The sequence below is a fragment of the Thunnus maccoyii genome, chromosome 18 (genome assembly GCF_910596095.1).
Source record: "Thunnus maccoyii chromosome 18, fThuMac1.1, whole genome shotgun sequence".
Taxonomy (NCBI): domain Eukaryota; kingdom Metazoa; phylum Chordata; class Actinopteri; order Scombriformes; family Scombridae; genus Thunnus; species Thunnus maccoyii.
In genome coordinates, this window is record NC_056550.1 from 24,959,127 (window position 1) to 24,974,245 (window position 15,119).

The 15,119-nt window shown below is 36.8% G+C and overlaps 1 protein-coding gene across 1 annotated transcript; it reads left to right on the forward strand.

Moving 5' to 3' along the window:
* Nucleotides 1-1,770: 1,770 nt before the first annotated feature.
* Nucleotides 1,771-13,907, forward strand: LOC121884924 (cytohesin-2-like). Its single transcript, XM_042394027.1, has 13 exons — nt 1,771-2,069; nt 2,623-2,705; nt 2,994-3,058; nt 5,288-5,354; nt 6,466-6,584; nt 7,914-7,994; nt 8,165-8,277; nt 8,670-8,818; nt 10,206-10,317; nt 10,430-10,506; nt 11,427-11,498; nt 11,738-11,886; nt 13,157-13,907. The coding sequence occupies exons 1-13, from the start codon at nt 2,030-2,032 to the stop codon at nt 13,239-13,241; spliced, it is 1,212 nt and encodes a 403-aa protein (XP_042249961.1). The 5' UTR covers nt 1,771-2,029; the 3' UTR covers nt 13,242-13,907.
* Nucleotides 13,908-15,119: the final 1,212 nt, after the last annotated feature.

The window sequence follows — 15,119 nt, forward strand, 5'->3', positions numbered from 1 at the left end:
GATTTCACTACTTTTTCTCATTCTTTACTTGAAATGTCAACTTTTCGGGATTTATTTGCAGATTTTAGTTCAGCTTTTAACACAATCCAACCATACCTGCTTGTCTAGAAATTAAAGAACATGCAAGTTAATCCTTTTTTAATCAAATGCTACACAAATCACACTGTACACAAACAATTGCAGAAGCAAATAATAATGTTATTAAATTTTCAGATGACACAGTTAATTTAAGCCTGCTGAGGGTAGATGACTGCCCCTCTGTATACCACAATGAGATATCCACTTTTAACAGCCACCACCTTATTCTAAATACTAATAAAACAAAAGAAATGGTTTTTGATCCAAGGGAGGTGAGAGTCCATGAGCCTGAGATTGTTGGCGACAGAGAAATTGAACACATGCTCCTTTAAGTATCTGGACATACTAATGGACAATAATTTAAAAAGGAATTTTCACGTTGAGTATCTGTATCTATCAAAGAATTCACTTTCTCCGCCGACTCAGACTGTTTGGTGGTTTTGGGTACTGAGATCATGTTTACATTCTACAATGCAGTGCTGGAAACCATTATCAGGTATGGCATGGCATCATGGAACGGTCCAGCTGAAAACTAGAATGGCCAACATAGTGAAGACTGCTATGAAGGCGATAGGGAGGAGGGAGAGAACGGTGGTCAGACAAGCACAAAGGATTTTGAAAGACTCGTCACATATCTTATTCCCTGAATACAAATTATTACCTTCAGGTAGACGTTACATCTATTGCACTTCTCAATAAACAACCAGCTCAAGTAGTGACTTTTTAATGCATTGTGTGATTGTAGTTGGATGCAGTACTTTTTTGCACCAGTGCACCACTGTATTGTCTCGTCATTGAGGTATGTTTTTGTCCATGTATTGTATTGTCATGTATTGCTTGATTGCAGCTCTGCGTAGCACTTTTCCCCAAGACAAATTTCCTTCGGGACATTAAAGTTTATCTCATCTCATTTTCTCATCTTCTCAAATATATCCGTATATGTTCAAGTCAAAATCCCATCCAAAATATGTGAGTGGACGAGCCTGTTTATGGGCATCCTCAAGACGAGTTGACACCAACTCATTGGCAAGGTAGAAAAACAACTTTGCAAGCGAAGCGTTCAGAGCAGGTTGAAGGCCTGGCTTTTGACTTGTAGGGAGCATTTCTGTATAAATTAACCTCAATAAGTATGGTAATAATGTAATAATACATCATCAATTGTATATTTACTAACATTCTTTGGTATTAAAAAACGTGAGGCCCCACTAGATGGGGCCTCACATTTAGAAATGAAAGAAGCCCTGTTCTGTATAACTTTTGTTTCCTTCCTGCGATGCAATGTGTCTGAAACTACTTCTTAAAAGACAAATGACATGGTGAATAGCTTCCTATACTTTTATTCCACTACGTTTATTTTTAATTAAATGGATTTATTTACACTTTGCAAATATTGTACTCTCTACTTCATTTCATTTATTTATAGTTACTGATTACTTTTCAGAAGACACACTCAAAACAAATGAGTTTATAAAATATGATGCAGTCTATACTTTTATAAATGAAACTACCAAACGATATACATTTGTAGAGTTAAATAAAGAAAATAATAAATATAAAATGCATAAGATATACATAAGATATAATAGAAAATAAGTGAAGCAGAAATAAAGTATGACTCCTTTTGGGTTTCTTTTTGGAAATTTACCATATTTTTAGTTGATCTTACTACTATTTTTTGTAAGGCACTTTGTGACATTAGTATGACAAAAGTAGTGCTTTAGTAACAGATGTGTAATAATACTAGTAGTAGTCTTTCATGGTTGTAGTTACAACATGAATGACATCTCTGTTTCTTAAAGACTCATGTCAACATTTTGTCATGCACGTCATCTGAAGTGGTGTAAGAGAGACTGAAACGCGGAGTCTCTTCAGCGTCACGGCGCGGCCCTTTTTTCACTTTGACACAGCTTGTTTCCTGCACAGCCTTCAGTCGCTCTACACCACTAACAACATGGCCATATCCAGAAAAGACAGCTTCCTCTGGGGGAAAGGTACGCTTTTATTCCTTTACTTTTAATCATTACTTTACATTATTACAGGATAATCAGGACAATAATTACATTTGTAGGTTACAAACTTTTCAGCGATGTTCCTGTTTTTGCTTTCAGAAATGTTTTATTTAAAACCTACAATTCATTAAGACATATTTTATAGTTCTGTTATTCAACTTTGGTGTCATTTACGATATGTGATTCAAGATGGATTGTTTATCCAACGTTGGAAGATACTTGCTATACTGTTAATGTTCTCTTCACAAATAAGGAGGAATTGTCCTTCAATGGCCATGAGGTGGGCAAAGTCTTACTGATTGTAAAGAGGAAGAAAAGCAGCTATTTTTATCCCTGTTCTTTTCTCACACACTGACCACTTCTCTAACTGAGCGAAGGTTATAGTTGTGATACATGCTGGTCTGTGAGAGCTTAGGCATGAGGAAGCTTGTCCACCGTGCTGCATGTCTATCTGACTGCTTTTGGCGTCATCATCAACTCTGTGCCACCAGCCTGACTTGTCCCCCCTGCTGATGCTTTTGTTGTCGCCCCACAGCTCCACCGAAACTCCCCCCTGCAGTGAGAAGGCAGAGTGACACCATCAAGAATCACAAGTCTGAGCTGCAGGATGACATTCAGGTATTGTGTGGAGAATATATACCTCCAAGGTCTTACATTAAAATTCCTCTATTATTCCTCTCCATGCACCCACTCCTGACAGCCTCCTGACAGTGTTTCGCAGCACACAAAGGCATTTCATTCGCACTTTTAATTAAGACATGAAGGATTTGAAGGTTGTTTTATAACTGTGGGGGGACAAATTGGCACTGAGTCAGGTACCATAGAGTGTATGACTGTTTGTGATGTAATAACAAACCTTGGTCCCATTTAATCATCACTGTTCTATTTCTCAATTCCCTCTTGCAGAAGCTGAGGTTAGAGATCAGTCACGTCACGCCAGAAATCCACAACCCTGAACTGGAGGAGCAGAAGTGAGTATGAGAAAATTTTTTAGAGGAGCTCTTCTGTGAGTCAGCAAGTACTTTTCCTCTCATTTATGTGACACTATAATGCACTTTAGACTCCTACGCCACCCAAAATACTCAGTTTGCCAATGTCATGCAATTAGCTTTGCTGCAATGTTTATTTGCCTGAGTCAGAAGTCAAAATTGTTTCCATTAGATGCTACCTGTGCAGTTTAATCCATCACCTGCTACTCAATCCTTTTAAACGAGATGTTTTTAAACCTGTTTTGCATGGAAATGCTTTAGCAGTGGTTCCCAGTTTTCTGTCAGACATACCCTACAGCCCTGCAGATGAATTCAAGTATGCTGCCATTTATTTTTCAACCATTTATCTATCCGTTTTAGCTAACTATTTCAACTGGTTATAGTTCAAGCTATCTGTTTTAACTATTTACCCATTTAACCCTTTAAACTAACAATATCAGCTGTTTATCCATTACTTTTAGCTAACATTAACTATCTTGAGTTTATCCTTTAGCCTGCTTTTAGCTAGCAGTTCAACTACTTTAAGATAACTATTTCTACTATTTATTATTACTTTTAGCTAATTATTTAAATGATTTGTCCATTGTTTTTAGCTAACGTTAACTATTTAACCAGTTAGCCTTTACTTTTAGTGAGTTAATCTATTTCAAAACTATTACTTTAAGCTATATGTTTTATCTGTTTGTCCAATACTTTAAGATTAAGATAAGATCTGTTTCTCACTTCTTTTATCCAACTAACTAAACAATTTATCCATTATTTTTAGCTAACATTAACATATTTATAATAATTACTTTTAGCTAACGCTAGCTATTTTAACCATTTATCCATTAGCTATATCACCATTTATCACTTTAACTTTTTAACCAGATATTTATACAGATATTTAATATTATCAATTACCTTAACAGTTTTAACCATATATATAAACTGTATATGTATATTATAATACCTATTTATGATTTTAACTGTTTATCCATTACGTTATGCTAACTATTTTAACAACCATTACTTTTAGCTAACTTTTACAACTGTTTATCCATTACTTTTAGATAAGCTATATCACAATTTATCCATTACTTAATTACCAGTTTAACTGTTTATCCTTTACTTTAAGCTACCTATCTATTTCAACCATGTATCCATCACTTTTAGCTAACTTTTACAACTTGTCTGCTCACTCGCTAACTAGTTTTCATGCACTCTGAAGATGTGGTGTTCAGATGTTACAGTCAACATCATATATTCAAATTCTTTTTAAATTCAAATCAGATTTTTAAAAATGAGTTGAATCTTTCCTTAAAGATTTATGAAAGAGAAAGTGTTGTGGTCATTTATTGTAGTGCTGCATATGCAGTAAGAAAAGACATACTAAGCACCAGTTTTGACAGAAATCGGAAATGGTCTTGTGACATTCTGGGAAAGACAGTGTGTGTGGCAGTATATCTACATATTTAGACTTCCTGTTACTTTTGTCACTGCTATGAGGAGTTGATAATAAAATATGTGGTATGACACTTTCACAATAACTGAATTACTGGCATGATAAACACAGTTTCTCAGTACTCATTATGCAGAGTGGAACCTTCCAGTTCATTAATATATAACTAAATTATTTGATTGTTAACATGTAAGCAGCATTTTAATCCCGCAGCCGTACAAATTTTATTTGCTGATTATGTGTTTTGTGTCTAAAATCTGAATTTGCAGTGTAACCAGCTGTCTATTAAATGTAATGGATTAAAAAGTAAAGTACAAGTACCTCAAAATTGTGTCCAAGCACAGTACCCTCCACCACTGGTTTTGAACTGTTAGGCAGGTAAAATGATGAATATGTCACATTGAGCTGAAAACTTGAGATGTTTTGTAGGTTGAAGTTTCTTTATGTTCATCTTCTTGTAAATATACACACATTTCCAAAAATGATAAATAAAAACTCCAAAAAATATGTAAATATTGCCAATTTAACATTTCTACAACAAAATAAACAGTTAGATGAATATACAGTGTCTTTGACATACTGTACTAAAGGAAATCAAGAAAATATAGTCACAGTAAATAGTCCAACTACAACCAATGAAACATGCAGTCCATTAACAATCATCTCTATTTGAGTTACCGATCAATTTTAAAAATCAATACATTAGTTTATAATACAAATACTCATTATATATTTGCAGTTGTTTGACTGTTATTTGTCTTCTGTTGCAGTAAAAATGTTGCGAGGAACAGAGGATTCTTACATGGGAAAAAGAAATTCAACATGGACCCTACAAAAGTGAGTTTTTTAGTGTATATAAAAAGGAGAAAATGTTAGTAGATTGATTTAGTGGTTATGGATCCAGAGGATTTCTTCTGTCTTTGTTCACAACCAGTTTTTGTCATTTTAACATTTTAAACTCAATCTGAGCTGGTGAACAATGTGTGTGCAGTGAATCAGACAAAATATTTAATTAGGTCACTTGTATACTTATGTACTCAGATGGAGATATGTTGGTTGTTATGTCCTGTCACATTAAAGGTACAGTAGGTGAAAGTCTGCTTTCACTAACTTCAGCTCCTCTTGATCTGAAGGTCAACAGTGGATGATAACTCAACACAGAGCGGATGTAGATTAAAGCGGCGTGTGCGTGTTTGATGTGCAGAGGTGCAAACTGTGCACAAGCACAGACGCAGATGAGCAATAGCGAGAAAACCACATCCTGTTCCCTGAAGCTTCTGCCCCACTTCACCACATCGACCTCCGTCTTTCGTCTTCCTTCCTCTAATGTGTGTCATAAGAGAAAAAAAGACCTCGGTAGAAACCGAGTCCCCTTGCCTGTGGCTGCTCTGCTCTCAGGCCTGAGGACATGTATGAGTAGGTGGAAGAAAAGTCTTCAGGGTTAAAGGTGTTAGAAGTGGAATTGATGTGAGGAACTACTTCGCAGGCGTAGACACTCAGAATTAAGTGTGATATTTTGATAATATGGCTCTGAGCACCCTTTGTAATTAAGAGATAACAGCATGCAGTATTCATTCAACATTTCTATTATTCTGTTCTGGTGATTAGTGATGACAGTGACTCAAATGTAGAAGAAGAAAACCTTCTTGATGTGTGTTATGACTAACAAGAATTTAAACAGAGGTTTTGTCTGACATTTATATGGAATCTTTTCTGTCAAGTAAGTAGAAAAACACATAAAATATCAGATTAAAGGACTAAACATTGTAACATTTAACAATTCTGTTCTATTTCAAACCAAAACTGTCAGGCTGTACCATTAAACTCTGAACAGCCATTCAGCACAACATAAAATGCAAGTTCCTGTGTGTAAACATTGCTGATTTGCATGCTCTCAGTAGTAATACTGTTCATTCAAATTTAACTTCCCATCCTTCCTGTGCTGCAGGGTGTTAGGTACCTGGTTGAAAATAGCCTGCTGGAATGGCGAGCAGAGTCAGTGGCAGAGTTTCTGTACAAAGAGGAGGGACTGAACAAGACTGCCATAGGAAATTTCCTCGGAGAGAGGTATAGTACACACACAACTGGTTAGTTTGATAGATATATCTTGATTTAAAAGAGACATAATTGAACTCAGAGGAAAGTGGAGGTTGAGATGTACTGTCTCAGCAAAAACCTTGTCCGCTTTGTCAAAAAAGCCAAGTTGTACTCATTTCTTAAAGCAGCTGTTTATATTCTGAAGGTTGAGAGAGAAGCAGTCCGTCATGAGGTTCACTGATATAAAAGATAAGTGAATGAACAGGCCACAGAAAATAGTGATATACACACACATCTCCTGATGTGTGTTTCATACCAGTGGTGCTAGAGAGTTCAGGGAATAGTTTGGTTAATATGCTTGTTCGCTTTCTTGCAGAAAGTAAAGAACGAACAGATGCGCTTCTATTTTCTCTCTCTTCTATTTATTTGTTCTCTGTGCGCTGCTGTTGAGTTTTTAGGATTTACTCAGTTTTTTGATTTCTTTATTCTACACTTTTATTCCCTTTTCCCCTTGATCCTCATAACAATATCAGTGTTTTTATAGTTACACATGTAACTGACCTGACCTGAAGCGCATTTTTACACTTCAAGTGTATTTTCTTTAGTTTTACGCACGTAACTACAGTGATTGTGTGTCGGGCTCTAAACGCTGCTAAAATCAGGGTGACCTACACTCAATATTGTACCTGAACGCATCCTGTGTAGACAATGATGGAGAACTAAAGCTGCTGCTGCTCAGCAAACATGATGCTTTAGCTACCCAGCCTGTGTACACATTGTTTTACTGTAAATGAGAATGTAAATACCACTCTTGCATCACTACAGTAAATATGATGCTATAACCAGCAGCCGGTTAGCTTAGCTTAGCATAAAGACTGCAAACAGGGGGAAACAGCTAGCCTGGCTCTGTCCAAAGGTAAAGCACCTCTAAGGCTCATATTATATCCCAGTTGTTTTATTCCGTACAAAAAACGAACTGTAGTAACTGCAGTAACTTCCTTGAGTCCCCGCTGGTTGCTTGGCAAACCTCACAATGATGATTCCAGGAAGTTACATTATGTAGGATGATCTGACTCTTAGCAAGAAAGCAAATAAGCATATTTCCCAAAATCTTGAACTACTCGCTTCAAAACGTGCAGTGAATGTAGATTTACTGGATCTGTCACAGCTGTTCTTCATTCCAGTTCATTTTCTTAACTGTGCACACGATCAGTCAATCACTATAGAAACAGAAACATATAAAACAACTCTGTTTTAGAGAGTTAATATAAGATATATATTGGCTTTCAGTTTTATGATCTACTGTGAATTTTCACTTTGGTGTTCTCCTTATCTCCCATTTTCTTCATTTTCATACAGGAAGGACATGCATCTGGATGTGCTGAAAGCCTTCGTGGGCTTGCATGAATTTTCAGACCTGAATCTGGTGCAGGCACTGAGGTTTGTGGCATAAAACTCACAAGCAAGCGTGAAAGTCAGCATGAAACGTTGCAGCAGTTTTACTTTTAGTCTTGTTTTAGATGATGATGATGTGGAAATCCTCCTTCCTTACCCGTATGCACCTGACATTGTATTCATGTTGTTTTTTTTACATCTCTGCCAACTTGCAGGCAATTTTTATGGAGCTTTCGTCTCCCGGGAGAAGCTCAGAAGATTGACAGGATGATGGAGGCATTTGCAACCCGCTACTGTGACTGTAACCCCGGGGTCTTCCAGTCCACAGGTACGAGCACAAAGAGGCTTTTGTTTCGCCTCATTCAAGTCCCATCATTACAACGTATATATTCACTAACGCGTGTTTAATTTCATAGATTTAAAAATAAAACTCTCTAAGGCAAGTTAACATAACTTGCCTTAGAGAGTTTTATTTATTTATGTTAAGAAAAAGAAATGTCTTCTTTCCAGAAAATATGAGTGAATGTTTCCCTCCCTGTTCAGAGCAAACAGATTATTCGACATAAGTGTTTTTTGTTCAGGCAGAATTCACAGATACCTATTATTTTTTAATGGGGGCAGTTTATACAACTGAAGCTGCAATAATGATGCACAGCTGAAGAGAACTAACTGTGGTTTTGGTTTTTTTGCATTCTGCGTGTGTTTGTGGTTGTATGACAGACACATGCTACATCCTGTCTTTCGCCGTCATCATGCTCAACACGAGTCTCCACAACCCCAATGTGAAAGACAAGCCCAGTCTGCAGCGGTTTGTCGCCATGAACAGAGGGATCAACAATGGGGAAGACCTGCCCACCGAGCTGCTTACGGTCAGCTGCTCACGTCCTACTAATAATATCTTATTCATAATGTCCTGTCAATAAACTAAACCAGATACATTCACTCAACATTGAGATTCTAGTACTTTAGTTTCTACTTTTCCTCTTCCTGTGTTTCAGAGGAATGTATTGAGTGTGTTTACATTCACATCAGTCTTCTCGTGGTTTAAATAATTTAACGTGAAAAACCTCATTATGCAGGTACCTGCAGGCATGTCTTGATTCATCAATGTCAACTTTTGAGATGAACACATTTTGGTTCCTGATTGCCTGAACTCTGCTGCATTTGGATTCTCTAAACTCTACAATGAATTTATTTACCTACAAGTATTATGTGTGTATCCAAAGCCTTCCTCTCTGTTGTAGACCTCAGTTGTTGTCCAAAAACTATTGAAAACATGTCAATGAACCACATTGCTGCACTGGGTGACATGTTTCTTTATTATGAAGAGTTTTGGGCATGTTGGGGCACTAATAACAGTCTAATAACAGAAATTATGTTAAGATATATCAGGTTGTGGATACACACACAAGACTTTAGTGACTTTAGATTTGTTGACAATAAGAAAAGTGTAGAAAATCATCAGCCAGATCCTTTAAAACAACAAAATATGGAAGTGTCAAACATCCTTCTGGTGGACCAAAGATTCAGTCTGTCTTTAATATGAGAGAGAATGATCAGAAACCTGGATAAGGTGTTTACATGTTTTCTATCAGAGTACTCCAGCTAGCTCCAGGTTTCTCAAACCAGGACATGATGTTTACATGTGCAATGCATAACCAGGATTAATAAATCTGATTTCTACAGCAAAATTGATGCATAAAATACGACACAAAGTGCTTGACATAGAAGCAAAGAATCACAATATTTACAATAAAATAGGATAAATAGTGCAAATGTAAACACACTCATTGTACTTTAACTCTATACAGATAACTAACACTAACCCTCTGATTATTATGTGTTAAGCTCATAAAATATTGTTGTTGCTAAGTAAAAATCTTCCAAAATGTAAACATTCACGAGTGTGAAAATATTTTAGCTTGTAGACATTTTCTAAAGAGAGAATCTATTCAACCTGGAGAGGATCCTTCAATTGATGTAAAAGCATGAAAATCCGCTATTTTGGGGGAATTTAATTTTATCATTATCTCCTGTTTGGGGAATTTCCATTATTTCATTATCTCCAATCTTCTGGATTTTCATTTTTCACTCTTACCGAGATAGTTCAGAACAAAGACTAAATGTATTTTTGACATCAATGATCTGACTGCTTCTTCCACTACTATCTAATTCAATTTTTTAAGGATAATTAGACTAATAAGAACTAATATAGTCTACTACGAAACTGACATTCTCTTCTATCTCGTCCTCCAGAACCTGTACTCGAGCATCCGCAACGAGCCATTCAAAATCCCAGAGGATGATGGGAATGACCTCACACTGACATTTTTTAATCCAGACAGAGAGGGCTGGCTCCTTAAAATGGGTGAGATGATGAGATATTTGAACCGTACAGAAAGGTCACAGTTGATCATAAGGCTTTTAGAGGAGATTACGACAGAGGGTATCTCTCTAAATCTCTGTTTTCTTCGTTGAAGGTGGCCGAGTTAAAACCTGGAAGAGGAGGTGGTTCATTTTGACGGACAGCTGTCTGTACTACTTTGAATACACAACAGTAAGTATCTCTCATTCTGATGGATGTTTTTAAATGAAATAATGCAAAAAAAAGCTTTAAAGGATAAGAATGATGATTTTCAATGTTTTTCTTATTGTCAACAAATCTCATGTGCAGAGCCAAACCAACAATGAATTGATCAACTTACAAGTATCGTGTGTGTATCTAGAACCTGATATATCTTATTCCTCTGTGTCGTAGACCTCTGTTGTTGTACAGAAACTATTAAAAACATGTCAATGAGCCACACTACTGCACTGGGTGACATGTTCATTCACCCCAAAGATTACAGTCACATTAGTTTGTTTAGAAACGGCTCCAAAGACTAATAACAGCGATCACGTTTTCAGTCTCCGGAGAGTAGTTCTGTGTGTTACATATCACAACCTCTTGACTTTATACTACATTCTCAAAGAACTTCAGTACAAAGTGAAGAGGTTGTGATATGTAGCACAAGAAGCTAGTGAAGCTCTGTAAACAGAACCAGAACAAGTTTCCACACATGCTCTGTGTGGTGTCTGCCTTACACAGAACTACTCTCCAGAGACTGAAAACATGTTTGCTGTTATTAGTCAGAGCCGTTTCTAAACAAACTAATGTAACTGTTGTCTTTGGGGTGAATGAACATGTCACCCAGTGCAGCGGTGTGGCTCATTGACATGTTTTTAATAGTTTTTGGGCAACAACGGAGGTTTACGGCACAGAGGAATAAGATATATCAGGCTTTGGAAACACACACAATACTTCTAAGTAGATCAATTTAATGTTGGTTTGGCTCTGCACGTGAGATTTGTTGACAAGAAGAAAAATATAGAAAATCGTCAGCCATATCCTTTAAAACAACTAAATATGCAAATGTCAAACATCCTCCTGGTGGACCAAAGGTTCAGTCTGTCTTTAATATCTGTCTCCTCCTCCAGGATAAAGACCCAATTGGGATTATTCCTCTGGAGAACCTGTGTGTCAGGGAGGCGCAGTGCACAAGCAAACCGGTAGAGTATGATTTGTTATGGTATCAGAGTGTACAGAGGAGCGCTGAGCTTCCTCACAAATATTATCTGCTGCCACACAACCTTATGAATCACACAGCAGCTGCTAAATGAATTTCTAACACAAGTGCTTCAAAACACTGAGTCACGCAGCTATCACAAGACTAATAAAAATCAATGGAAAGCATATATACACACACTAACAGCGCTACGTGTCTCTCTCTATACGTGTGTTTGAACAGTATTGTCTGGAGTTATATAACCCCAAAGGACAAAAGATCAAGGCCTGCAAGACGGAGAACAAAGGCAGAGTGGTGCAGGGTAAACACCAGTTCTATAAGTTCAGCGCAGCCACTGCAGATGAACGGGACGACTGGATGGACGCCATCAGGTGAGAACCGCATAACTGTTGTTGCTGTTGTGAGGACACATGGGAGACCATGTGCCGCCAGTGTCATGTTTGTCAAGGCTTAAGCTGGAACACATGACCGCAAAGAATTAACACAGGTGACAACAATGATGAGGACAGCTACAGTGGGTCTCCAAATATTTGTCATCTCTAATCTTAAGCTACAGCTTAATGATTGATCTGTTCATGGTTTGTTCAATGAGATGTTGCATCAGCAAACAAAAAAGCAACACCGGTAACACTTTATGATAAGGGCACATGAATTAACATGTATTTACGTATTCAAAAAGCATGAATTAACTCAGGAATGTGTAAGAATTAGCAGTATCTTAAAGGAAAGGTTCACAGTTTTACAACAGTCAGGAGCCCAAATTAACACTGATCCTCCTGTTCATTACTGACCATTAGAAGATCCCTTCATAATGCACTTACAATGTAAGTGATGGGGGACAAAATCCACAGTCCTCCTTCTGTGCAAACATGTATTAAAAAGTTTATCTGAAGCTAATATGAAGCTTCAGCGTCCAAATGAGTCAAATCAAGTAGATATCTTTCAACGTTACAGTCTTTTTAGTGCCAAAGTTCCTCTTTTTGTTACTATACTTCCACCTGCAGCTCAACAGGGAAACACAAAGAGGGAATTTGATGCTAAAAAGACTGTAAATGTGTCAGATATCCACTTGGTATGACTAACTCAGACTGCTGAAGCCTCATATAAGCTTCACATCAACTTTTTGCACTAAATGACTGTGGATTTTGGCCTCCATCACTTACATTGAAAGCACATTTGAAGGGGATCTTTTAACAGCTGGTATGAACAGGAGGAATGATTACAGCGAGGAAAAACCTCTTTCATTGCTCATCTGGACACCTGACTGCTGTTTTAAGACACACTTGAAAAATTGTGAACCCATCCTTTAATCCAAGAACAACATGTTAATTAATGCATCATCATGTCATGATGATAATCAGTTAATCATTTAAGTGATTTACTTTCAGGTTCCAGTCTAAATCAAGCAATTTTATGATGTCACTTTGGATTTCTAGACATTTTTCACTATTCTCTGACATTTTATAGATGCAACAATTAGTTGATTCAAACAAGAGAAAATGAAAAAACAATCAACACATGGATAAATAATGAAAATAATCATTAGCTGCAGCCCTATCTTGGATTGACAGTTATTGCATTAGGGGAAACAAAGATGAACAACTACATCTACTCAAACTGAATCTTCATCTTCCTCCTCAGGGCAAGCATCACCAAAGACCCTTTTTATGACTTGGTGTTTCTACGCAAGAGGAAGGTCATCAGTAACTCTCCCCCACAGGACTGAAACACAAGACATGAATGGAGATAACATCTGAGTTTGGATCCTGGGTGTGTTTGTATGAAAAGAATAAAAGCAGCACATCACAGCAGTGTACTAATTAGTAACTGACACTTCTTCAAGTGTAAAACTGAGACGAGTGAGCTATTTGTGGCTTGCAGCGTCTTAGAAATCTTCACCGAACTTCTGCAAACTGCACGCACTACTGCTCCGACTTCAGGGGCTGACAACTCCTACTGACACACATCTGCTGTTCACATGCTGTTAAGATAAAATCTTAAAGTTCAAATCTTTGTGATTGAATCAGTGGGAGAAATGTATGTATGTAGCACTTTGTTAAACTGGCTCCTGGTATTTATCACTGGAGGTTTTTTCAGAGAAAATATGACTGTTTAAAAAACAGCTAATCATTAAATCATGTAAATCAGTTATTTTCCTTCTCGTAAATGTCACCTCTTGCAGCACAAATTATTACTCAAATTAACTGCAAGTAGAGTAAAAACAAGCTAAAAAGATTTTAAGTTCTAAATGTATTTATGAATAAACTGTACAGTATTTTATTTAGTAATTATTGTATAAGTGTTTGTTAATGATTTCACGTGTAATTTAATGACTTTATGTTAATAGAAGAAACAAAACAACTTGTTTTGCAATAAAATGTTTTCCTGCTGAGGGTTTTGTGTGGTTGTTTGTCCAGCAGATGGAGCTAAATTATCACTGCACGTCTCTTCTTTCATCAGGGAGCTCAAATATGAACTACTACAACTTACGACATGCTGAATATTTTTATCACATTATAACAGTAATGATTATGTGAAATAAGTAAGAAGTCACTTGAAAATGAACCTGAGTTAACTTGTTATTTTCAGCGGCCTAATGATCAGATTAAGTTTATCTGATGCATAAAGTCTTTTCCTGTGCATTTCGTGTGAGATGCTTTGATACCGAGTTGTGGTTTTGAGGTTCCTGGGAACTTTTATACACGCCCACTTCCGAAAAAAAAAAAAGAAAAGAAAACATATTTACTTTTTTGCGAAATATATTTTCTAACCAGGTATTCTTCAAACATGGGAGGGTGTGAGTGTATTGACTCACCTGTAGAAAATAAACTTCACATGGCTCAATATTGCTTTTGCAAGTTTAGAGGACAGGCCACTTAAAGAACAGGCTCACAGTTTTTACAAGTGTGTCTTAAAACAACAGTCAGGTGATCCATATGAGCTGTAATCATTCCTCCTGTTCATACTGGCTATTAAAAGATCCCCTTCAAAGCTTATATGAGGCTTCAGCAGTCTGAGTTAGTCATATCAAGTGGATATCTGACACATTTACAGTCTTTTTAGCATCAAATTCCCTCTTTGTGTTTCCTTGTTGAGCTGCAGGTGGAAGTATAGTAACAAAAAGAGGGACTTTGACACTAAAAAGACTGTAACGTTGAAAGATATCTACTTGATTTGACTCATTTTGGACGCTGAAGCTTCATATTAGCTTCAGATAAACTTTTAAATACATTTTTACACAGGGGGAGGACTGTGGGTTTTGTGCATTATGAAGGGATCTTCCAGTATGAACAGGAAGAATGATTACAGCAAGAAAAACCTGTTTCAATGTTCATTTTGGCTCCTGACTGTTGTTTTAAGACACACTTGAAAGGATACATACAATAGGTTTTGGTAAATATAACTTTTGTTTGTGTACAATAACTAAACTCTACAGGGCCCCTTTAAAACTCGACATGTTGAAAAGTATTAGTAACTCTTCACTCTGCCACAAACTGAGCTGCACATTTGATGAAGGTGTTTTATATGTTATTTGGGTCAAGCATGAGCAAACTCCTTTTGTTTGCCAAAAAGTCATTCAGACAAAGAAATGCACAGTGTGTAC

Bases quoted from the DNA above. Each gene is read 5' to 3' on its own strand.
- LOC121884924 (XM_042394027.1), top strand. From the start codon at position 2,030: ATGGCCATATCCAGAAAAGACAGCTTCCTCTGGGGGAAAG. The intron at 8,819-10,205 runs GTCAGCTGCTCA...CTCGTCCTCCAG, and splicing joins TGCCCACCGAGCTGCTTACG to AACCTGTACTCGAGCATCCG. The intron at 11,499-11,737 runs GTAGAGTATGAT...GTGTTTGAACAG, and splicing joins CGCAGTGCACAAGCAAACCG to TATTGTCTGGAGTTATATAA.